General features: G+C 30.3%; 1 protein-coding gene across 1 annotated transcript in view; it reads right to left on the bottom strand.

The window, feature by feature from the left end:
• Positions 1-25907, bottom strand: part of LOC129957250 (GTPase-activating Rap/Ran-GAP domain-like protein 3) — a 666176-nt gene extending 640269 nt beyond the window's left edge. The window contains exon 1 of the mRNA XM_056069502.1: positions 25685-25907. Within this exon, the coding sequence (XP_055925477.1) occupies positions 25685-25782 (98 nt within the window). The 5' untranslated portion in view covers positions 25783-25907. The remainder of the gene's footprint in view (positions 1-25684) is intronic.
• Between the last annotated feature and the right edge of the window lie 1290 nt (positions 25908-27197).

Here is a 27197-nt window from a genome sequence, read left to right as displayed (position 1 = left end):
GCAGAATATATTTAATCATAAGGCTCAAATTAAGTCTCGTATTATGTTAAGAAGACATTCTAATTCATTAACTAACATCAAAAGAATAAGGTTTTAAATGCATTTTTTGAGGCTTGTATTTTTATTAAATAAGAGTAAACATAATCTTTATAATTTTTAAAGAATGTCAAAAAATCAATCTGAAACTTCCAAACATTTTATTAATTTTAATTTAATACTGCAGCAATGAACGAGATAATCATCAAAATTTTTATCACCTTTTGCTGGATACGCATCTCAATAACATAATAATTAATGATCCTATCCACAATCTTCTCCTAAAACCACTAAAATGTACTAAAATAATCTTTTTATTCGAAACTATTTTCCTGCGAGAAAAATTACTTCTACTCTCCCTACCATCCATTTCACTGGGGCTCTGCTTTTCCTGAGACACCTTCCTTTAATTTAAATTTATAAGATTTATGACTGACACATCACCTAGTAACACGTTTCCAAGTCAGTCTCCTTCTAAAAGTATATTCAACCTTACGAATGCGGGAAATTATGTGTAATTAATATTTAATTAAATATCATTTTGCGGACGAGATTTCGAAGCGTTTCCGTTACGTGAAAATGACAACTCATCTCGGTTAGTTTTAATAAAGATTAATGACTCCAGAGAATCTGAGAGATTTGAGGACTTTTTTTAATGTTTTCATAGAGGAAAAGAAGGAAATAGCAGAGTATAGTTGGCTCAGAAAAGCATGCTCAGGTGTGGGCTACTGAACAATTTCAATCAAATGATACGATTTATCATTTGTGAGTGGTTATCGATTGGGTTCGTTCCTTTATTTTTAATGATGGAGCCGGGAGGTTATTATTTATGGCGCGAATGGACCGTAAAAAGAGGTGGGTGTTTTTAGTGGATCATTATTTAGGTAAGCTCGCAAGAATATATTTGGGATTATATGTTTCCCGGAACTTGTCAGTAATTATTTCGGAAAGATTCAATGATACACGAGTGGAATATACACACAAAACAGATACCATATAATGCGGATATATATATATATATATATATATATATATATATATATATATATATATATATATATATATATATATATATATATATATATATATATATATATATATATATATATATATCCGCATTATATGGTATCTGTTTTGTGTGCATATTCCACTCGTGTATCATTGAATCTTTCCGAAATAATTACTGACAAGTTCCGGGTATATATATATATATATATATATATATATATTTCTCTTCTATTGCTTTATTAGCACAGATACATATTAAAAATGGATTATAAAATAACTTAAATCGGCATTGAGCAAAAATAATTAAGACGAAACTTTATTTGATATCAATAAAACAAAATTCTTAATACTGATTTTAGAACTCAAAATTCCAAGAAATTTTCACGTAGTTAAACCTAAACAAAAATATTCAAACAAAATAATAACAAAAATAATAATATGATTACAGAAAAAATAAAAGAACTTCTCGATTTCAAGAATTTATAAAATTTGAGATGACCAGATAGAAAATTGTTGCATCATTTTCAAGTAAAAGGATACAACAAGATATTCGTCAATTTTCGTATCATTTGATATATAATCGTATATTATCAATATCAACTTTTTATAATCATATATTAGGTCAAAATTATAAATACTCCTTTGAATAGAAATGAGCTTTTTTAAGGTTTTTATCTCGATGTGTCTGTTGCAGCAATATTTCGGATTAAATTGTTAAAAGGAATTGTCATCTATTTTGAGTAAAGAATAGCTTAATAAACATTTATGAATTAAAAAAAATGTGAAATACTGTCACAAATCCAATATATTAATTTTTTAAAACTTTATTAATGAAATTGCTGATAGACATTTTTCATAAAATATTTTATATCAGCTTTAATATGTTCCGCAATTTCAAGATACTAGAAATATGTTTGGCCGAGAAAAGAAAATAATGCAGTTTTTTTTAGATTCTTAATGTTTAAAAATATACTAATGTAATCTAAAAATACCCAGAATTGTGGAATGAAATAAAAGGCATCAATTTATTGTATTTTCTATCGAAGTAATCTTACTCTTACTACATTATACTTTTGCCATCGTTTTTTTTTTCTTCATGAATCAAGATATACTTAAAAAATTGTCTGAGTTCGCGGCTAATATCCTTGTATCTAATTAACTGACTAAAAACGGTTACCAAGAAAAGGCAATTCCAACTATGGAAAAAGAAAAGTTCACATGGTGCCATATTATATGGAACTTATGGAGCCATATTTGTTGATTTTCTGGTCAGTTAGCAGGTATTCATAATGCTCAACATCAAAGAAAAGAAGAAAAAAACATTATGTTAAATTTTGAACAAATATGATGCTTTATTTGAGGTCTTAATCAAGATTTCGAATATCCGTTGATTTTTAATTATTTCTGTCTCAAAATATGTTTCAAAGTTTCATCACCTGCAATAATTTGACTTAGAAATTAATCACCTTGAGGAAGCATCTCTTAGGCGACTGGAGTATGTTAATGTTTTCGAGGGAAAAAAAAATACATTTTAAATAAGTACATAGATATTTTAGGGCAAATTGAGAAGCGACGCGTCGCAACCCTAAATAATATCTTAAGATTATTTTGAAATTTGATATTTTGATATTTGAAAAAGAATGACTGAGCAACTATTCAATAATGTCTCTTATTGCAAACAGTAATCTCCAAAATCCCATTCCCTGACTTTATTGATATTTTGAACATTAATCAAATTGAATTATCTGCTCTGTAATCTTTATCATCTTTAAACTTTGTATATCAAATATCGTTGTTTTTGCAAAGCACTTATCTCTAAAAGTTTTTTACAGTACTTCAAATGCTTTTAAGCTGAAATTTGTGGGCACAATTTAGTGGAGCGTTTTGTTAAAAAAAATTCCATATTTCGGAATATCAACCGAGTGAAAATTCTTATTTCATTAGATTAAAATCAAAAATTATTTCCAGATGATAAAACGAAACTGCTGCCATATGTACATGGAAGCCGTCGAAATGTGTGATAATAATGTTCAGACGATAACTAACATAGAAATATTTTAAATTAAACGTTGTTTTTTATTGATCTTGCATCTTGTACGGAAAAGTGTTGACAAGATTGCAATCGTAATTTCAAAACTGAGTTGAATGTAAAACGGTGTATTGGTATTTCTCTGAACCAATTTCACAAAAAAAAAAAAAAAAAAAAAAAAAAAAGATAGATTTCAATGAAAAAGTTGAATTTCCCAGAAATTACAGTTCTGAAGATGATTTTTTAAATAATGAAGAAGAATATGTATATTATTTAATTTCTGAAGCTTGAAAAAAATTAATCTGTTTTTCTAGTCCTTTGTTTATTTTCTATTTAATTTTAATAATAATTATTAGTGATTGCAACTGGAAAGAAAGACTAATGTATTTTAATTGATTTGATTTTATGCATTTGAAAACCATGTGTTAATAAGAAACAAAATGCAAAATATTATCTACGAAGTAATTTTAAGAAATGGTAATTGTACCATACATTTAAATAAGTATTGGAATTTGACCCGAAAGAATGTCGATTGGCTTCGTGGTTCTTTTAAAGTCATTTGCTGTAATTTCCCTACAAAATTTCATCTAATAAATAATGATAATTTTATTTACGGTATCAATTGTCTTATCTGCATTTATAAAACTACTGTGCTTTAGACATATTAACGGAAATTTATCTCCATTCTTAATTCTACATATTATTGAACCATCAATCTGAAATGGAGCTGACATTTTAAAAAGGATTCATCTGCTTTTTCTTGACTTTAATCTGGCATTGCATTGTGTTGTAAAAAGTTGTGCATCACTCGAAATACAAAAGCTATATTAGTCTAAAGTCTTGATAGTAGTAAAAAAAAATCCTATGTTTTAAAATATATTTAAGAATTAATTAGTAATAAACTAATAATAAAGGATCCAAATTTTTGATATTTTAATACATGTAGTATTAAATGTAAATTAATGGCAACATGTAGTATTAAATGTAAATTATGCTTAATACAGAAGTATAAACAAAAGCATTTGTTATAAAATTGTGTTTAAAACTAATTTTAAAAAATGATTTTTGAAATAAGCGAAATATTACTCAAAAGTAAAATTAATATTAATTTTCGAAATAAGAGAAGGATTATTTGAAAGTAAAATTAGTATTAATGAAACTTAATTGTATGTTTAAAATAGTTAGTGTAATTAATGTAGAAACAATTGTTTGCGATAATATGCTTCAAAACGAATTAGGAATGCGTTAGAAGATTCGATTTGCTTTACTTAATATATATATATATATAAAGCTTACGTGGACGCAAAATCAGGCCGAATTTGTTAATCGCCGTTTAGCAACACTTGGACCTCTCCCGGGAACATCAACAATAATGTACAAACTTCCGATCGTCCAACATTATATGTTACTCTATAAATTGGCAAAACCTCCTATGCCAACAAGATGGAGGCAGTGAGATCTGAGCTGTCGGAAGGTTGAATCAAGTTTTCGAAACCTAAATGGCTTAGATTTTCTAAACTTTGTGTGTGTCAGTGCGTAGGCAAGTTCTACATTAGTTTTCTTTTACAATAACCCTAAAATTTTAATCTGTATTAAAGTTTATGCTTCTGCCATGTTGTGTAGAAAACTTTTGGTTAATTTTTGCTCTTGCAATACGTTGCAACTAGAAAAATTGAAAGCTATCTGTTTCTTCATTGTGCTAATTGCGCATTTAAGATCATGTAGAGACGCACAGATGTTACAAATATGAGTGGAAATTAAAAATATAGAAAGAGGCCTTTGTATAAACATAACTTATTCGTCATTGTCGAATACTTCTCTTTTAGGCTGTAATTATGGCTGTAAATAATGATTGAGAGAAGTACTGAGAATTAATAAGTATTTACTATTGCTACAAAGGCACAAGTGTCAATTTAACAAATCTTACTAGACAAAGCATGGTGGAAAGTTTTGAAATTAAAACTGAACGTTTTCGAAAAACATTACTTATCCTCTCTTTATTCTTTCTTTTTTTAATGTTTTCGTTTCCCAATCTCTTGATATGAACGTAAGTTTTGCCTTTTTTTTCTATTAACCTTCAGTTACTGATATGCACTGCTCATAACATGTGCATTCAATTCTTGCCACTCTTTACATTTGCAATAAAAATATAAACCAATCTTGCATAGTACGCTCATATAATTTATAAAAGCAGGGAAAAAAACCTGATTTTTATATAATAAAATCAATTGCTCTAAAAGAAGTTTTGAAAAGCATCTGAAAGGCTGAAAATTTAATTAAAATTCCAGCCATCAAGTTATAAACTGGGAAGCACATTTCATCGAAACTGTGATTGGAAAGTAAACTGAGATGGAAGTCGGTTTGACATACAGCCGAGTCCTGGAACGCCAAATTAAACTGATAGAAATCGATGCCACCCCATTGCTTTGTCACTAATTTAAAATGGGATCTCATCATTTGCTTGCAGGTGCTATTGACAAGAGGCAGTTGATAAATTTTAGGTGCCCCGGGCTGTTTCGTTGTAAAATCAACCGACCTGCTCAAGTATATCGATATTTCGATTTATCATGGGTTATATATTGCAGCGCTGATTACCGCAGACAAAAGGCTGGCCCCTTTGAAGGTAAAACTTCACTTGTGTTTTACTTTTAAGTAAATAAAGCATCATTTATTTCTTGAGACATGATACGTATATCCCTTCAGTTAAGGAGAATGAAATTTAAACGTCCTTTAAAGGAAATGATTTTAAAGAAGAAAGCAAGCAAGCTTTCTTTCCTCTTCAAATCATTGAGTAATTAGGTGGGTTGTCTCTATCCTTTATTTGTGGAGTCACTCACTGGCAGTTAATCCAGCCATGACACGTGAGATGGCACAACAGAACAGGACATTAAATGTTTCAGTGGGTTGATTCGAGGTTCTGAGTATTAGCCGTGAGAGTAGAACGAAACTAATTCTTTAGTGATGAGATATTTGTACAAATCTCAGTATATAGAAACAATATATGTTGGCTACTGTAACTGAGAATGTCCATGTTGAGGGGTGATGTGATTGGCCCTTGGGAAAATAATTAGTATATATATATATATACAAAGTAAGGACAAAACGTTTCATAAAATTTCAAGAATAACTTTTCGATTCTTCCTTATTGTCTTGACGTTTATGTCAACTGCAATTTCTTGTTTTTGTGTTTTTTGTCTTTGGAGTATATTTTTATTTTGGTGTTAAATTTCTGCTCAGTTTCGAATGACTTTTACTTGATGCTGAATTTCAAATTCTTTTAGTTGGACGATTCCTTTAATCAACATTAGTATTCAAATCAATTAATAAATAGACCTTTACTTCTAACTGAGAAGGCATTTGATTACATTTCAGTAACATGTCGTAATGGCGATTTTAAATATAATCTAAATAAGAGCAAAGATCAGATTTGTTCTCAGTTACTTAGCTTTATGAAATAAGTAGGTCAATAATTATTTAATGATATGATTTTTTATTGGATAGATATATGTTACAGCTTTTAAAAATATCTATTAAAAACTTTCTAACTAACATTATTTTTTTTTGTTAAATTAAGCAACTTATTCTTTCTAACAATTGAAAACCAAACATCATCTTCACAAAGCCAATTACTTAAACTTACTAATTAAACATTAAAATATTCTCATTATCAATGGATATTCCTCAAAACTGTTAGCATGAGTTTGAAATTCAGTTTTCCTTTGGTTAAAATTTTCTAGTTCAACGATAATCGGATAATAAAATAACCCCTATTCAAACATCAGAAGCTTATTTCTTTAATTTAACGTTTGAATGATTTTCCTTAATTCAAGTAAAAAAGAAAAATTATTCTCACGACCAGAATTTATGTTCTTAGGTGCCACCCCCTAACTCCGAATTCAAGAGCTCCATTTCGAAACAGCTGTTATCAGTTTAATTAAAATACTGAAGAGATTAGTTTTGATTTTGTCAATCTGCTTTAGTACGTTCACTCTTTTTCGGAAATTTCCAGAGAATTGAGTTTTTGTGGGAAATTACATCTTTTATTTTATTCAATTTACAAAGATTAATTTATTATCACATGCTTTTAAACTGTCTGATACGCATTAATTTGCATTTATCAAAACATACATTGAAGTGGAAATTCTATTCTGTTCATTCAAATTTAATAGACTGTTATGAATAATTACTCATTTTATGGAATAATTACATCTGCACAGTGTTGAATTGAATATTTGAATCCTTATACATATTTCTTCATATTTAAAACGAAAGGTGACTTATTAACGCGATGTAGTTTCATAAAGATGTAAGAATATATTAGAAATTTAATTTTTATTGAATATATAAATATATTTCTAAGAATTTATAATATTGATCCCTGAATCTCATAGTAACGAAGGAAGATTTGCAAATATTTTAATAAATAATTGAATGGATGTGGAGTCTATGAACTTTGGCGACAAATTTAGTGATCGGTTGACGATTTTTAGCATCATTGGTAATTTTGTCCACAAAAAGGGTTCTGGAAAATACAGACGTAATACAGTATCTTTATTAGGAACTTTATTTTAGCTATTTTAGATTTTTCGCTGCTCTATGTAAAACCTATATAAAAGGAGTGAAATAAGCGGTACGGATTTAGTGTACGATATGAGCGCTACTGTGCTGTGCTGTTATTTAATTAGTGATTTCCTGCTTGCGTGTGCTTTCTTGATTTACGTCTCTGTGAATGCTTCAAGTATGTTTGGAGGCATCCATTTCAAATTATCTTGCAAAACAAAGCGTCAGTTATGAATTATTGAATTTTGTGATATCGTATATTGATCGGACAATCTTTTTCTAAGAATATGGGTAAAATATAATTGTAGCTAAAAACCATATTAAATTTTGTTTCTTTGTAATATTTGCAATTATAAAGATTTATTCAATGTAGATTCAACATACTTTTGCATGTGGATAAGAATTGAAAAAAAGAGTGGTATTTATACGATATTTTTATCTTTGCTGTTTTAAAATATATTGCGTATTTTCACTCAAAAATTTGGCGATGCAAAAACTCTTCACATCTATTTTGGAAATTACCTAATATAACACTTCCGAACATAAAGTCCCAGCGGTCAAGATAGCCTCAAACTTCACAAGTGAACTCATCGCTATCAAAGAAGCTTTGACCATGTACCTTGCACAGGCAACGCCGATTCCTTCAGATGAGATCGTGATTTTCTCAGATTGCAAATCCGCTTTAGAGACTCTTTAGAGAGGAAAGACAGGGATTTCCTTCAATACTAATGTTCTTCTGTTCTCTATCGTGGCAATGAAGAAGTCGTGCACCTTGCAATAGATACCAGCCCACGTGAGCATTAAGGGAAACGAGCCCTCCTTGGCCGGCACTCTGGCCAAGGAGGCCAGAGCAGTGGTTCCCACCCCTCTATCTATTACTGCTCTGGATGCTAATGCTGTGGCAAAACAGAGACTCTGTACTAATCGAAAGAAATTCTCCCTGACAGATATGAATTATAAAAGAGACATCACAACCACAATTGCAAGACTCAGAACAGGGCACCTGAGGGGCATGAGGATCATGCCTGCTGGCTCCAGACTCTATGTAGAATGCAGACACAGACCAGTCGTGCAGCAGGATCCGGAGAATATTTTTAGCTACCGTTCTATTATTTCAGCCCTCTTAAAAATATACATTGACTGTACCAGGGATATTCTTTATTCCGATAAAGCTGAAGAAGTGGCCAGGGCTGTTCTGCATGCTTTCGTTCCTATCTGATTCACTCCCTCTCTCCCTTTTTTTTCTAATTTTTATTGCCCTTATAACACGACAAAAACAACTAATATAACACTATCTGAGTGTTCGACTTCAAGTTTTGAAAGTTTAGTTGCATTGTGCCGATATAACAGAAAATTGCATTTGATTTTTATTTCTAAAAATATTGATTCTAATGATTTCAATAATATTTTTTCAGGAAAATGACAGAAAAAAATTATTTTATAAAATTGCTTCAGGGTTATCCTCATATCATTAATAAAAAGGCAATTTAAGATAATTTTATCTCTTTTATTTTCCTTTTCTGTAAAACGTAAATACATCTAAAGACAGTTTACTAGGACGTTGCAGATCATAATTAGTATTTAAATTTAAATTTACGGAATCAATATGAAAGTTCCTACGGAAAATGCTCGGAAAAAATGTCAGTAAAACTTAGAATATTGTTCAGTATCAATTAAGAATAAGCCTCGTAATTTTATTTCTATTTCACTTTTCCTGTTCTTAAGAATTATACAGAAAACTAAACCATGTGTATTGAAGCACCGCATTTTTTCATAGTTTGAGGCATGATATTTAAATTTGTTGTAGTTAGGATTTGCTAAATTATGCTTCTAAATCAAAAGTGAATATTTTTTTCTTTAAATTCATGAAACATCCTTGTGAAACTAATTTATTTAAAATTTAAATATTATCTTCACAGTTGGCATAGACCTGTGTGGTTAAGTCATAGCAGATTTTATAATTTGATTAAATACAGCTTTCAATACTTGTTTGAAATGTAAAATATACTGTTAATATTTTTTTAGAAAATAAAATTTAATGCAATTCAAAGTGCTGGATTCCTACTTTACAGGTTTTATTTTTTATAAAAGAGAAATTTTTTCAATAAATATTAATCTGTTTAGTAATTTATAAAAATACTAGATCTTTCATACATCCATTGATTCAAGCGTGTTCATGAAAATAGCATCGCACTTAAATCTAAATCTTTTACCAACTCTACTTCCTTTAGAATTCTAGTGAATAAAACATGGCACCGACTCACCGTGAATCACTCCATTCAAATACGAACCATTCTCAAAGACAACTCATCAGAACTATTTGCATTGCATTTAAGACTGTGTCAAACATCTGTGGGGGAGGTTATTCAAATCCTTTATTCAAAGCTCAAGGTAGAGGGTCATATTCCAGCTCTTTCTGACATTCCCTTTGATGAGAGATAGGATTAAAGTTTCTAGACTCAAAACTTGTGCCCGCATGGCGAATCGCTTAAAATATTTGTCTGAATTTTCGTGCAAATAAACTAGTCACATATTCTGAACATTATTTTCAAATAATTTACTTGAAGGGAAATTTTAGATTTATTCAAAATTTGTCCCTAGTTAAAATATAAGAATTTGTCATATACTTGGATATTTTAATGAAGAATTTATTTTTTTGAAGGATAATTTTACAACGAACTGCTGTTCTGCATGGCGTCTTTTGGCCAACATAACCTTATATTACAATAACTAATTCATAAAAGAAATTCCTAACGTTTCTGGGCCAAAAATATTTCATCCCTTGATAATATAATTAAATGCTGCCATGAAATACGGAATCATTTGCATTTTATTGATCTTATGTTCACTATTTCTAAAGTTGCTTAGTTATTAAAAAATATGCAAATATATGCTATTTCCATTTTGTTGATCAATAAGCAAGCTATAATGTAGTAACTAATTTTGAATTAAATTTAAAATGTAACACTAGAATTGTTTGTGTATTGTTTTCTGTTTCATGAAAGAAATGTGCATTTTGGAGTTATTTACGAAAAAAATTACTTTATAAATATTTGATGGACGTTTTCTCTGAATTTATCGTGGCCAAATCACAAAATGTTATTTCAAAAAGCAAGAAACAGATGCAAATTTGAATAAATTGATAGTTTAAATAATTTCTTATCTCTCGCTTGGAAATAAAAAAATAAATAAAAATGTAATGTGTACTTTTTCGATGTTTACATTAAAATGCCTTTATATTTCCAGTAACTATTATTACCAATTCAATAACTGAATATCATCATTGATTCTTTACAAAATTTAAAAAAGTTATTTTTAAGATCTAATTTATAAACCAAACGCCTATTTTATTGGGGGAACCAACATAGCCTTATAAATTAAACTCCTGCATGCCCGGATTCTTTTAAAGCGCCACTGAAGCCACTTTCCATTCTCATTCCTGCATAGCGGGCCCCAATTTACTTTATCTGACACCACTTCCTGAGTTATGATACTCGCAAATTGGATTCATTTCCTGCGCTTATCTGTCCGAATATTTCCGAGGAATCCCGATCCATTCTACTCGGATAGTTTAATGATCGGCGCACTCCGGCCGGAAAGAAATCGACTAAATGAATTACGCCTGTGATTTACAGTCTTTGGCAAACGAGGGATACATTTTTCGACAGGGGTCGAGACGACAAGGCATTTTTTCCCCTCATGTATTGAATGTTACTAAATATTTTCCCGTGCTTTCAAAGATGGAGATAAAATAACCTCGTCTATAAGAAAGAAAATTTTATTTTCAAAACAAACAATGCAAGTTTGTACATTTTTTCAAATAATTAGGCGATGTGTAGGAACCCAGATTTTGCATGCAATTATGTAGATTGACCTATGTTCTCTTTAAATGTTTCGATGAAACCAAATTCTAGATGATTTATTTTCATACCTCACAAGAAATGGAATTAATTTGTTAATTAACCAAATCAATACAAAAATCAAAATAATTATATCTAATTAGTGAAACACATTTTTCAAATTAAATCTCAACCTTCAAAATGTTTTAATATATGATTGCTAAAAAAATGGCTATTTAAAAGGTAATTAAACCACTTGCATGTGAAGAGCATTAATATTGCATCATTATCACGAATTAGTTTAGAGATTAAATCACATAAAATAGTACAACAAGCAACATGTAATTATAAGATAAATTAGGTAAAGTCAAGACATTCACCAGGTTAGCTTTCGGTAATGTTTGTGTTCTGAGGAAAGGTGGATAGATAAAGTTTGACACACAATTTTGTTTTCGAAATGGTAGATTTTTGTGAGAATTTATGTTAAACCCATCATTCGGTTGGCTGCATATATATATGAATATATATGAATGCATATAGTATATGAACCATTGCATATATATGAATGCATAAATAAAAAAATAAAACGAGTTAAATTAAATTAATAAATTTGTAAAGATATCTCGAAATCACAATAGTAAAACTATATCATACTCACATGGCCGAAAAGAAAAATATACAAATACATGCAAGATTCTCTTGACGATGTTATGAAGTGGAGCACAAAATGTGCCACATTGCTACAGTGTTTGAAAAAGAATCGAGAAGAAAAGATTCAGTTTTCTCCAAATAATATGAAAACAGACTATAATCATTTTTAGATTATGGATTAGAGAACGTTCTATCTTCTTTTAAGACTTGGACTTCAAGGGTAATCCATGAATGCAACTTATCTCTCCCTTTTCATGCCAGTAAAAAAAAATGCGATGCATCCAGAACTAATTCATGTTACACATTACTTTACCATATTGCAATTACCTAATTATCTATTCTTATCGCCCGCAAACTGCAATATTTTTTTTTCATCTAGTATATCGTGATATATCACATCAGAGAAGTAAAATCATCTTTAAAGTGGTTATAGAAGACTCAACAGAGCAGCTTTTTGATAAGATTGTTAATCAATTACTTTAATCTTAAGGTAAATCAACAAACAAAGGTATAAATATTATTTTATTTACAAAACCTGCCCACATTTCTCGATGCTGCCCTTCACAATCTTTAATATTGTGAAATTAGAAGAATATATATATATATATATATATATATATATATATATATATATATATATATATAATATGAACAGGAAAACATTCAATTCTGTAAAAAATATACCTCATTTATTGTGATCAATAAAGTTAAAATTCAAAGATAGATCTTATCTTATAAAGATATATTTATGCTTTTATTAAATAAGAATTGCTTTACTGATGACTTAGCAGAACCCTTCTGACCCCTTATGTAATTTTAAATTAAGTTCTTCGCAAAAGACATAGATTTGTCATCAAGCTGTTAATTACTTTCTTCGAAACTAATGTTTACTTTAAAATTAATTAATTAATTTTCATCTTTAGACCGAAAATAAAGTTATTAAAAACACACTTCAGAAAAGAATATCTTTTGCTTATCTAAGAAAACCTAGAATTGAGAAAAGATGCAAGCGTATTTAGATCACACCAGACCGAAGCAGATACCGTCACAACTGCTTGGCTGGCAAGTAAGTGCAGTTGAGCAACATAAAATGAGCATTCACTGCAAAAGAATAAGAACATGGAAGCACTACGTCGGGTTATCGGTTTAGTCACAGAATTTAAAATCTGATTTAGCTGAAAAACATCTGTGCCTGGAGACTCGATATGCAATAAACCCATCGAAGGAACGGACACAATCATTTTGTTATGGTAAGAAATTTTTGAGAGAGGACGCGTTTTAAATTTTTGACCTCAGCATCATCCAAATTTCACATTGGAAAAATACGAGCAGACAGGCTCTTTTTATATTTTTAATTCGATAGACGAAACGTTTATCAATCTTAAGAGTACAAGAAAGTAATCCAGAACCATGAAATGGAATGTATTTCGATTTCAAGATTATTTCTCATCTTCTTTTCTATGATACAATATATGCGAATAATTTTAATTGATATTAATCATTGATTTGGTCATTAAAATGATAAAATGACACATTTTTTACTATATTATATAGCAGAAATCTTAATTCTTTTTCAGTTTTCTAATCTGTAGATAAATATTTTCTCAAAATAATGACCAGGTGACTCCACTGGTAAGGAAATTTAATTTATTATAATCACTGATCATCTGATACTTAGTTAAATAATCTGAAAAGTATGCTCGGAAAATATTAAAAAAAATACTAGTTTCCATAGAAAAATGCAAGTGACAAAATTTTTTAACTTCCAGCGCATAAGATAAATATCGAAAAACTCATAAAGGAATTCCATCTAAGTGAACATAACGCTTGTCAAATTAAAGTGTTAAAAACTCGAATTTCTTGTATTCATGATTCATATAGTAAGGTGAGTGATGATAAGAAAAACAATGATATAAGACCAACGAAAATCAACACTGCATTTTTAATTAAAAACCTATCGAACTAAAAACTGCTGCGGGGTCGTGCAAATTTTTTTCTTAAAGTAAAGCCTTGGAATACAAGATATCTTAATTTATCATTCTTAAAACTTATCAGGGAAGAAATACAAGTAAAGAAAACTCATAAAGTTAACAAAATATATTTTTTTTTCTTTTTTTTAACATATTTTCTCTTTTTTACTTCTAAGTCTGCTGAGAAAAATTTCTTGTGTAATTTCATGGCAAAGACAGGGGATACAAGCTTCAGAAATTAAATCGATTTAATTTTTTTCTGCATGTTTACGAAGAAGATCTGTTTATATATTTATATATATACATATATATAGTGAAAAATTTCATCATCCAGAGCTTATATTTCCCTTATATAAAATAAAGCAAAAGTTGGATATAAATATAAGAAGAAAAAGTGTGATAGGAGAAATAATGAACACAATATTATTTCTCCTGTAATTTAAAGCGAAAAGTAAAATGCAATATTAATATTTTGAAATAATATTAAAAAATCCGTTATTAATTTATCTGCCAACTTAATGGGAACTGAAATATTATGCGGAATATTATACTGTTATGGTAACTGCTACAGGATAATGTCCGTAAAGAGGTTTGCTCTCCATAAATTGTGACATATACTGTTGAAAAACAGTTCAAATATCACTACAGGTTAGACCGTGAAAACATAAGGTCTAACTACATATCGAACGAAACTCGGTATGTAGATAGTTGTTAGTAGTGGGTGCTCTCTAAAGAGAGGCATTTTAATATTTTCAAAAAAAAAACATCAAAAATATACATTTTTCTCATTAAATTAGAAAAAAATCTTTCTAAAAGCCATTTCCTCGCCATCTTAAAACTGAAAAAAAAAAGCTTTTCACTGATATAAATACCACATTGGAGCAAACTTTATTCAAGTATTAATAAATTTGTTAAATAGTTTTACGTTTTTAATTTATATCAACACTTTTTATTTTCTTAAGATGCCATCATATAGGCTGCCCTAAAAAGTGGAACTGTAATTTATTTTCCAAATTATTACAATTAGACATATAATCACAATTGCAAAGCTTCATAAATAATATATCTAAAAGCATAAAAATGCCTTTGACTTCTTTAGAGGATGTTAATTAAAAGTTGCACTTATCTGCCACGACACAAGTTTCAAGGTTATATCTGCAATGTTTGCTGAAATATTTATTGGCTTGGATATTTTTCCATGACGCTTCTTTTTGTGTACAGCCGATCACCCCGCCACCACTGAACGAAGTACTATCGACAGGATTTGTTGATTTGTTGTGGTCGAATGCTATTTTCAACATAATCCATCCATATTGCTGACAAATTATCCGAACTGGCATCCTCTTCGAAGCGGTTGATCCTAAGCCAAAAGTGGTCAATCTCGGTCCTTCCTCCTCAACTTCCCCTACATTTGTCATCCTGTTTTACGAGCAGCAGGTAAACACTTTGAGAAAACCTTCTCAAAATTACTCTGTGTTCATCCAAATGTGCGTCCCACAACAGAAGAAAGGCAAACACTTTTAAACTTTAAATTTTTGGCAAAAAAAAGTGCCAATTTTCAACATCGTGTCTTTCAGGATTTTAAGATTTTCTGGCACCATTAGTACTGAGCTTAAGTCATTATTTTCAACTTTTTGATTATCTCTTAGTTCTGAGACTTCTGTACATTCGTTTAAATTATGGTAAACCATGCCGATTTATTTTCCCATATCACTGCCCGGCTTTTGAGCGAGGTTTTCTTCGTAATTTTGTGGGATAACATGCTTATCATGAAAGATCGTTAGAAGCCCAGAATCAGAAAACAATAATGCATTTATTAACTTTCATTAATTTTTTTAAAAAATTATCAAACAATGCATTAATTGATATGCTTTAAACTTTGCTCAAAAGGAACATTTCCAATACTTATCCAAAGTTTTATTCTTTCGAAAGTACTGGGTATTATGCGATCCAGTTCTATTCTTGTCTTCAAATTCATCGACAAAGGTAGAGAAAGTGTGTGATGCGAAATTCAATTCGTTTTTTAGTATAGATACAGTCATATTAGTCAGTCGAAACTCACTAAATAGGTCAGCCATCATTCAGCACATTTTAGTTCAAAATGGAACCCAGAATCAAAATGGAGTTTTTCAAAATGTCGCACCAAACGTTTGTCGAAAATGTCCGCTGTTGACGAACACCTTCTTGACCGAAGAATGGATTTTTACCTTTTTAAAAGTGAAAAGTATCGATCGTGTAATTGTCCATTTTAACTTTTGTATCAATACATACGCTCCACAAATACTGCATTGGTGCTTGTTATTATATTAAAATATTTTCTTCGCGGTTGATTCAAGAATGCTGAGCTCTGGACTGACTCTTCATACACCAGAATAATTTCAATATGAAAAAAGAAGCCAAAATGCCAATTTCAGCAATACGTGTCTAATGCCTCATCCTTCCCATTATTCTTCTGGAAAATTAGGTCCCTGTAGTTTGTAATCACAGAAACATTCTATAAGCACACTTCCCAGAAGGATTCCGGAAATTCAGAAATCGGTGCTTGTATTCTTGGATAACAAGGTCTACAACTAACTTGCAACATAAATCACCAGCATATCCAAGTTTTCTTTATTACCGAAATTTGCCATTCTTTTAGGAAAGACACAAGTGCGAGAAAATAGTTTTATTTTCTTGATATCCATTCCTGTAATTCTCTGAGATATTTTTAATGTTCAACCTCAGGTTCACTTCCCTTCTCTTCTCGAAATTGCAATTGCTTTTCAATTAAAATGAACAAATTTATGCCTGATTAACAAATTTCTTTCAAGTCATAGAGACCTATTAAAAAATATTTACTTATCACAATTTTTATGTATAATTTCCCAATAAATTTTCATCTAAATTTATGAATAACCCCTCTAAACGGAAAAATAAGTATATTTCTGCATAGGGCTTTGTCATATAGCGTTTAGAATCGCCATGAGGGCCTTTAAATAGTAATTATAGGATACAACTATTTAGGAAAAATCGAAGAATTTTATTAGATTCAAAATATTATGTTCCAAAGCATGAAAGTATGAATTCTGAAATAATGTATTCAATAATCCGGGAAAAATCACTCATCCTGTGGCCGTCGAGATCTCACAGGAAGAATGATTTCATAGCATTTGAAAAGGCATATTTATGTATGGTGTGCGGAATCTCAGTCTTAATAAGAAATATTAGGCTTATGAATTCGAAGGTTAATTGTTGCATAACTATGCAAATCAGGAAACAAACGAATGATACGCCATATAATAACTTCATTTTATTCACTTACTTCCTAATGGTTTAACTTTCACACCATTAATAAGAGAGCGTTTCAATTTTATCGAAACCCTTAATTAACCTTAAGCATATTGTTGAAAAAGCGGCAAACGGCAATAAAAATAAAATTCTAATATCAAATTTTTTTCTAACTTTTTGAAACTTAGATGCTAACGACCCTTTTTTTTCAGGCGCATGATATCGCTTCACTGTAAAAATTATCTCGACATAATCGGGTGTAAAAACACTTAATTAAAATTTCCTCTTTTGCTGCTAAAACTTTCAGCGATTAAATCTGCCGTCATCTTAATGGACTCTTTTTCGAACAGGTAATTTTCTATGTCCCCGATTACCGTTTCTTTTTAAGTAGATATGAAATACTTGGGACTCCAACAGGTGTTTCCAGAGTCATTTATCTCATCGCATATGGCGCTTTATTTAGTTTATTGATTATTTTACAAAGCAAATGCTGCTTGCGATTATAGACTTTTTCAGAAAACTTAGAGGTTTATTTAAAAGCAAAAATTGTGCAATTTTAACTTTATCATAGCAAAGATAAATTATTTTAATTAAATTTCACTTTTTGTTCTTGTTCTAAATTTGATAAAATTAAACTGAGTAGAACAATTAAAAACTTCTTTGTGAATAAACTTCAGATTCCTTATCTCTTTAAACAAGATAATTCACTCATTTAATTTGTCTTTTATTTCGGAGTTAAAAATATACAATGCAGATTAACTATTGCAGCTTAAATTGACCCTTATCTTTATTTATTTTTTTTATACCTCGAATAGATATACTAATATACGAATAGACACTCTTATATACGGATAGATGTATTATAATTTCTTAAGACATGAAATTATTTAAAGCCTTTCTTTTTTATAGCTATTATAATATATCTATTCAGAAATGTAATTTTATTGCATACATCTGTTAAACATACCATTTTCAATTCTACTTAAGCGGCCGCTGTAGTTTGGAGTAAGGTTTCGGCTTCGAAACCGTAGGGTTTCAGGCTCGAGACCCGATTCCACCAAAGAATCGTCGTGTAAGTGGGGATGCTATACGCCCAATCTATCGGGGCCAAATGCCCTCACTTGGCGTGAAAGCTTGGAGAGAGAGAGAGAGAGGTGCCAGCTCAGGTGTCCTCCTCGTCATCTGGCAGTGGCTCAAAATGACGAGATCCGTCCAAAAATAGCCACGGTGTTGCCTTAAAAATGACACGTTAATCTAGCTAAACTAAACTTTTAATTCTATTTGAAGGATGGAAGCAAGAAAATAAATCAAGTTCAAATAATCAAGTATCAAGTTCAAAACGCATTGAAAACCTGAATATCGTATTGATGCACAACATACTGCATGTTTGCTACTGAGAAGTCTAAAAAGGCTCCTAAAAAACTGAATAATTTAATTTTATGTACAGAAATTCAATGTTGAGATAATGTATTACTGTTACTGAATCTAAATTTTATTCCCATAAATTCGATATTATAATATTCATTGTACTCATATTCAAGATTATTTAATTCGATGGAATTTGCGCATCAGTATTTTGAATTCGGAATGTTAATGTCTATAGTTAGAATGTCCAAATATTTTTTTTTTTTTTTTTAAGTTTCGGATGTGGCGCAAAATAATCTCTCAACTAAATGAGAGAAATATCTCTTATGCCTGCCTCTCCATCACCCACAGTGTATCCCAATATAGTTCATTTAACTTTCTTCAAATATCTCGCAATCACTATCCGTAACCATAAAACTGAGAAATGAAATCATAAGCAACAGGAATTTATACAACAAGAAAGCGTAGTAGAAGAAGACAAAGAAAATATTCTGGAGTATTCCTAGTACCTCGTTTAAGAAAAAAGTTTTCTTGGAGGCATAATTGGATAATATTCTTTACTTCCTCATTCCAATGGATGGGATTTTTAATAATTTGAGACGACAAAAAGTACACTTACAAATGATTTTATTGCACTGCAATGTATTTACGAAATGGTAATTTAAAATATTTTAAATTATTCTCTTGAATATATTGCAACTCTCGATACAATAAAAGATTTTTATGTTGGGAATGAGTAATTTTAAATTTGATTTCTTAATTTTTATTTTTACAAATGGCTATGACCACTAATCTATGAGGCTTCGGTCGGGTTGTTTATAGATATCTTAAAAGATCCGATAGCTTAAAATTTTAACCTTGCAATGCATATACGTAGAAAGAGGCTCCAGATTTTAAAATATATCTCCGGCAGGGATTGGGGTGCAGATGCTAAAACTCTTCAAATTACTTACGACACTCTTGTCCGACCTATACTTGAGTACGGATATCAGATTTATCAATTAGCTGCACCATCTAAGCTAAAAAAAAGATAAAGAAACTAGAGAAAATACAGATAAGTGCAGCCAGAATCGTCACTCGCCACAGAAAGTACTGCACAAATGAAATTGTGTTATACGAAGTCGATCTTCAGCCATTATCTCTGCGAAGAGAGGCAAATTTCTTAAAGTGCTTGGCCAAGATTAAAAGTTGTGTGCCTCATAACAGGACCTCAAATTTCTTACTGAACTGCACAGGTTGAAAAAAGTCACTCTTATTGGTTTGATGTGGAGACAGGGTTTGGCGAATACGGATGTTGAACCATGCACTCCTTTTATTCAAATGACACCAGTTACTTTGTTTGATAATATCGTTTTTAAAGAAGACTTGGGAATTAATTTTACAAAGCGAACATCCAGAGTTGTAGCGCAAGTTGGCCCTCGAGGTCATTGGTGATACCATCAAGCCTTAAAAAACTACACTGATGGAAGCAAAATGGAGTCTGGAAGAATCGGAAGTGACATATTTTTAAAATCAAAATTGAGGCATTGTTTTAGAAACCCGACCATAGCTCAGTTTTTCAATCTAAACTTCTTGTTATTAACAAAGGTTTGGACCTCGCTTTAAAGAATGATAATTCCCAAATTTGGATCCTCACAGATAGTAAGAGCTTAATACAATATTTAAAGGCTTGGTGACACATTCTTGATAAATTGGGCCAAGACATTGCCTCCAAATTAACTACATTGTCAAGGACCGGGTGATTGAGAATACAGTGGATCCCTTCTCATGTGGGCATCCACGGAAATGAAATTGCCGAAGCTCTGGCCAAGGAAGAAAGACTAAGTCCCAATCCCCTTCTTCTAGATAGCAGGCAACAGAGATCCACGCATTGTTTAAATTAAGAATTAAAACAAACTGGAGGATTCCCCCAGAGCCTGGCTGGTATACCGGTAGGTGTCTAGGCTTGTCTCTGGCGTGCACCAGTCCAAGGAGTGTTCAAATGCTTTTATCTAGGCTAAGGTCTAGGCATATAAAAAGTCTTTTCTTCATCAGAGACCCCTTGCTACTGCTCGGCCGATGCTTCTTCCCCTCATATCGTTGAATGAGGGGGAGAAGAGATTCACAACTGCTTCTGTGAGGCAGCTGGTAAATGAGATTGAGTGAGTTTATAATCTTATCATGCGATTAGATATCTTGGACTTGGTTTGAATTGGTGTTCAATCCAAAGGGGATAAGGAACAACAACATTAAATGCAATAGGCCGAATTTCTAGCTTTTGGAAATACACAATAGTTTAGGTTTTATCTTCTGTAACTGTAACGAACTTCCAAAAGGAGAAAATAACAAGAAATTAATTCCTGGTGCATTCCATTTATGCTTATGTCAATTTCATTTCGTTTCGGCATTCATAGTTTGTTATTTTTCTCAGAAACTTTGCAAAATTCGTGTTAAAGCTTATGCTTTAGTTCAAATAATATAGAATATGTGCTTCAGAGTAACGGAGGAAAAATCCAAATGTTACAGAAAAATTAATTTTTATTACTCAATTATTGAACAGTTAAAAAATAAAATGTGCAACAATCGTTATATATAAAAGTGAACGATATTTGAAACCCAAAAATTTTTAAACGACCTGGCCAATTTTGATAATTTAATATGTTTCATTACTTTTAATACTGAATAGTTGATGTACAATTATATTATTTAGTGTAATTCTTATTCGGTGTATCTCATTTGGAAACATACTGTTTATTTGAAAATAGGCGAATCTGAACGCGCGTAACCCTTATATTTTAAGACTCAAATATCTGATTTGTTATTGTTGGATTTTAGTAGCTACCAGATTTATATTAATATTTATAACCTTAAAACTGTAAAAAATTATAGACGAAGAATTATTTCCAGAAAATGTTAGAATTCTAGAAATTGTCTAAAATGTTCTAACACCAAATGTTTTTTTCATTACTCATCGCGATGAATTTTCATTTAGAAAATGAAACAACATTGTTGTCTTGTCTTAGATTTTTTTTTAAAACAAAGTCTTTGTGCCCACTTTATTGTTTGAAACTAAATACTGAGAACTATTCACCAAAGTGAAAATCAAGCTTCTTATTGTTCGCTTCCCAGTCACCAGATCCATTACTCAGAAACTGACGATGCTTTTAAGTCCTCATTAATATAAATTTATTGAATCCCGATGAAGGCAGTTATTTATTCATTTTCTTAAGGCAGATGCAATAACTTAGAATTCATTTCCACACACAGTTCAAAAGCCGAAACATCCATTCTGTTGGCACCGAGAAGCACTTTAGATATCAGTTTAATTTACATTCTGAAGTCAATTAAGCTGCTTTCGGATCCGTCTCCAGCGTATTTAAATTAGTTGCGATATCGTGCGATGCCTTCACTTCCCACTCAACTGATTAGTTGAGCCGCGATACCACACTTTGATCTATTTCGCCTTAACTGTATTCTTTGCGAGTTAATCCATCAGACATGAATGAAATTGGAACTTAATTGAAAAATCAAGGCTGAATTGGACCTGTTACTTTCTTGAATTGTCTAATAACGTTTAAACATTGTATAACGTTATACTTCCCTTAACGTTTCTAAATTAAAACAATAATTATAGACAAAAATATGGAAGTTTCTTTGAATAAAACAATGAATAATGCATTCTTTTTTATGAAAGCCATTCAAAAAGAGCCTCCACTGGATGGAGGAAACTATTCTAATTTAACTTTATTTTTGGCAAAGTGATTAGTTTCGAATCAAATGAGCGACATTGTTAGACTATCTTTCAATTCTGAAAAAAAAATAAGATACTTTAAACAAAGTTTCTATAACTTATTTCTTTTTCAAATAAATAAAATATTCTAATAAATATGCTTTATCATTTATAAGGATGTTGCATTTGTAAGTTGTAAAACATTTGAACAAGGATGTAATGAACACACATATATGAAATGTATGACATAATTGTGTGGTGAAGTTGCCAAAATCCTCACCTACATTCTTCCTAAGTACGTTTCTGCAAATATAAATATTTTGAGTCTATATGACAATTTTAATACTATCACCATCCATTTCGTGCTTAAACACAATACTGAAATGCATCAAATGCCAGATAATTATTTTAAACTCTAATTTCGGGTTGATGCGGCAGAAAATATACATCCCCCCCCCAAAAAAAAAAAAACTTTTCTTTTTGGTGACAACTTTACAAGACACAATTATCAGTACATTTAAAACATATGCAGTCTAGCATTTCTGTAAATTATTCAAAATAATGACTCGTTCCTCACAATATATTCAATTTTATTCCTTTTTTTTCATTGGTCATAAGGACTCACTTCATATGCGTGCACGTAAATGAATATGGATGAAATGAACCACTTAGATTATGATTACATTAATCGTTGTTATTAGCTATATTCAGCATCGATTATCTGATTCAAAACAGATTTATTAATATTAGTTTAGTGGCATCTTGATGGAATTTCGGCAGCTTTCGATTAGATCAGTGGTATTTAGTCTGCTTCCTGGTTTTATCTAGTTAGCGTTGCGATAATATAGACATCCTTTAATAGAATGGCATATAGATGAAATGAATAAATAAAAAAGTTCATGGCATTAACAAAGCTTTTTAAAAGTTCAATTGCATTAAAGGTCGTATTTTATATAAAAGTACGCTTAGTGTACATGAAACTAAAATGAATTGTATATATTACAACGCTATAAATTACAATAATTCGTGTTCAGGAAGGAAAGAAAATATTATTATATGCAACTTATTAAGAAATATGTTAGCAATCGTAACATTTCTTTCTATTAAAAAAAAGAAAATGCAGAAAAAGAAAGAAAGAAAGAAATGTTCCACATATGAGGTTTCTAAGGGAAGTGCTACATAGAAATTTTTAGTACAAAGTGGGAAGCAAATTTACATTCTGGGTCATTTCCGTATATGTCATACATTTTCTAAGATGATTTCCTTTATATAGGATCTCTAATGTAAAGCTATGAAATATTGCGATTCTTTTCGTTAAAAATTAATTATTCTGACGTTTGGAGAGCCAATTTCTCGTTATATTTTTTATTTCAGAATAATCCAAGCGATTTATTACTTAACAGAAGAGATATTTGGTATAATTTATCTTTACAAGAAGAATTTGAAAAATATTAGATTTCTTTTTGGTTGCTAAGGAACAGTGACATTTTTCTCCATGCTAATGATGGATGCGGCCTTTGAAATAAACAACATTTATGAAAAAAAGAAAGATCAAATAAAGGATATAAAACACTGTATCAGAGTAAAATGCACACGTATCAGATTTAAAATAATGGCCTCTTCAAAAGAACTGATCAACCGTGTAAAAATATCTTTCATAAGTTGATTGCAAGATATTTTGAAACATTGCTTGAGGTGCCGGCATCTTAATATCTAATTTACTGCATAGAAATGTCTGCATTAAAATATTCATCACATTTGCATTCTATATGCTTTTCATAACTAAAATTATTTTTTTAACTTCAATTGTGTTAATATTGAAAGGCAAAGGCCGCAGTATATATTTAAAATCCAAAATTAACCGAAATAGTTTCATTCCTCACTACAATTACTTGTATGTTAATCTTAAGGAAGCGTAAAGATTGGAAGTTTCGTGGAAATTTCTATCTCTAATATTTTCAAATCATAAAGCATTTCACTTTATTCCAAGTATAATTACAGTTTAAGAAATCTTGAAAATCAGGAATTAAGTAAACGACAATCATTTTACTATCGACATATTGTTGAAATACCAAATATTTGGAGCAATGGGAAATAAAAGTCAATATTTTAAAAATCAAATACATTGAATCTTTTTTAAGAAAACATTACCCTTATTTTACTTTCGTAATAATTGAGAATTCTAAGGAAGTTTTCTTGATTCGTTTTGTGTTTATGATGCATGCTGGTTCCGTCGATTTTGTATTTGCTGTAAACAGAGAACTTCAACAACTTTGACTGTTTAAAAGTAAAATCCAACTAGAATTGTTAAAGAATTATAAGGATTAAGGGTTAAAAAAGATATTTCTTTGTTAAATTCATTTCAGTTACGAATTACAAGTTGTAATAAATGAAAATAAGTCTATAAATTTTGAGATTCTTCGTATATAATGATTCATATTAATTCTTACCAGATTAAAGCAATTTTGCCATTGTAATGAAATTTCTATAAACTTTTTAATAAATTAAAATGCAATGATTATTAATGCTACAATCAACATAAATTTTCATATGAAGAAACCAACAATATTTTTCTTATATATAAAGATAATCGGCTTCTAACTCGTACAAATTCCAAAATGCGCCTTTAAATTTACTCTCAAAGATGTATCTTAGAAGTCACAAAAATAATTTTATTGAATATATAAATTTGTCAATTTTGTATTAAATTACACAAATCCAGATAAAAATGACGCATGTTTAAGTGGCTTTGAAACAAAAAAGATACTTATTCTTCAATCAGCACAGAATGTGTTGAAAATTATGTTGGATATTTTATTAACGTTTGTGAAAAATTTACCACTTGATAAATAAAAAAAGTTTAAAATGTTCCATATTGCTTACTTTTAAGAAAAGAAATGAAAATGTAGAATAAAAATTCTGTCAAAATTGAAATAATATTTACAATTTATACTTCTCTTAAAAATAAGTGTGTAGTTTATTTCTTAAAATAATAGTCATAAGGGGAACTGTTTCAATAGCTCTGCAATTTATTATGATTTATAGCAAATAGATTTTCACATAAAATATTGATTGGTTATATATTATTTGCAATTTTTGAATTTTACCACCGTCACTCATTTAAAGTAGAAAATATGACGAGTTTCACGCTACATTTGCTCTTATCGGGTATTCAAATTTCGATTCAGTGCTTCTTGACATTCTTAATTACCTCTACATCCCATTTAAGCAACGGTTTATTAACACTCACCTTGTCCATGCCACTATTGGGGGTCGAGCCATGGCCTCCAGACTGGCGCTGCGTCGGTCCGCTTTCAGGTGCAGGCGGTCAATTAGCGAGTGATTCATTTTGTAATGAATCAAAGGTCACACTCACACCGCCGGTCAGGAGAGTCCGATCCTCAATGTTCTTCAGATGGCGAAATTAAAGTACCACTCCTCTGACAAGTTAACAAATCGAGGACCATATGTTCCTCTGCATTTGAAAGAAAGAGTATGTAGTTGTATCTTCAACAGAAACAGCAGGTGGTTCTAACTGATAATGCAAGCGATTGGGATTTCGATAATATGATGTATCTCTCTCAAGTTGCTGGGATTGAGAAAGATTTCATTTCTTGTGGTAGTTTGAATTTTATCTTGTTTCTGATTCAACACGCATCTTTCTAGATATACGCTAAATATTTCAAGGAGAATAATCTTTTATAGTTCTGACTACTGTCTTCAAAAATTGAGCATATTTTTAGGATATTAAAACTGTTTTATTCAAGGAAAAATCTGTTTAAGACGTAGAGGTAATCTTTCACTTACTTCCTTGAATACATTCAGGACAAAGAATTAGAACCAATGGATGTATCTTATTCGGAAATATATAACAGTTTTTTGAAGAAAATCTCCGTATTCAGAAGGTCTTCTTCCATTTCTCTGAAAATATTTGGCACTGGTCAAATTTTAATACTTTAGAAAGAGAATATGGATCGTGGAATGTTACTTTGAGTCATGCAGTTCCTTGTAGATAGGAAAAGATAATCGAAAATTTTTCTGATCAGTTACGTCTACTAATTTCCTACAGTCACTTCCTTGCTTTTAAGTTTCACTCTTCTCACTAAAGATAATTTTATGTTAATTGTAATGTCAGAATCAATCTGGAAAGGTAAAGAATTTTAGTTTTTAACTATAAAGTACATTAGTACTTACGCCTAAAACAATTTTCATTTATATTTCACAGTTGTTATTAAGTGCACAGATACAACGCAAATTAACAATTTGCTTAAATATAAATTATATACTATATATTATTGCAGAAAATATATATCTCAACAAATCGTATATCTACCTTAACAATGATATATAATCTATCTTATTTATAATATATATATTATTTTATATTCCCTATTGTTTAACTAATAATCTTCATCTAAAAACTATAAATGCAATATCTCTGCTGAGCTAAAAGCAGTAATCTCATATAAGCGCAAATCTCCAACTAACGTGCTCTAAAAAGCTATAACAATGCTGTTTACTTCAGTAAATGCTTCTTGTATAACTTCCTACCAAAATAAACTTGTTGAGATCACTTTAAAAGTGAAATAACAGATTTAATAAAACTAGAAAATTATATAGCATTCTAATATGAAATGCACGATAACAGGCGAAATAATTGTACTTTGATGCACATATCTACGTACATAGACACTGAATCCTGTATTACTGGATACAAGTAGTTTTTTAAACAGTCAATGTTTCAAGTGAATTCCTTGAAATGC

The sequence above is a fragment of the Argiope bruennichi genome, chromosome 11, assembly GCF_947563725.1.
Source record: "Argiope bruennichi chromosome 11, qqArgBrue1.1, whole genome shotgun sequence".
Classification (NCBI taxonomy): domain Eukaryota; kingdom Metazoa; phylum Arthropoda; class Arachnida; order Araneae; family Araneidae; genus Argiope; species Argiope bruennichi.
Note: the sequence above shows the minus strand (reverse complement) of the source record. Positions and strands in the feature narration are given on the sequence as shown.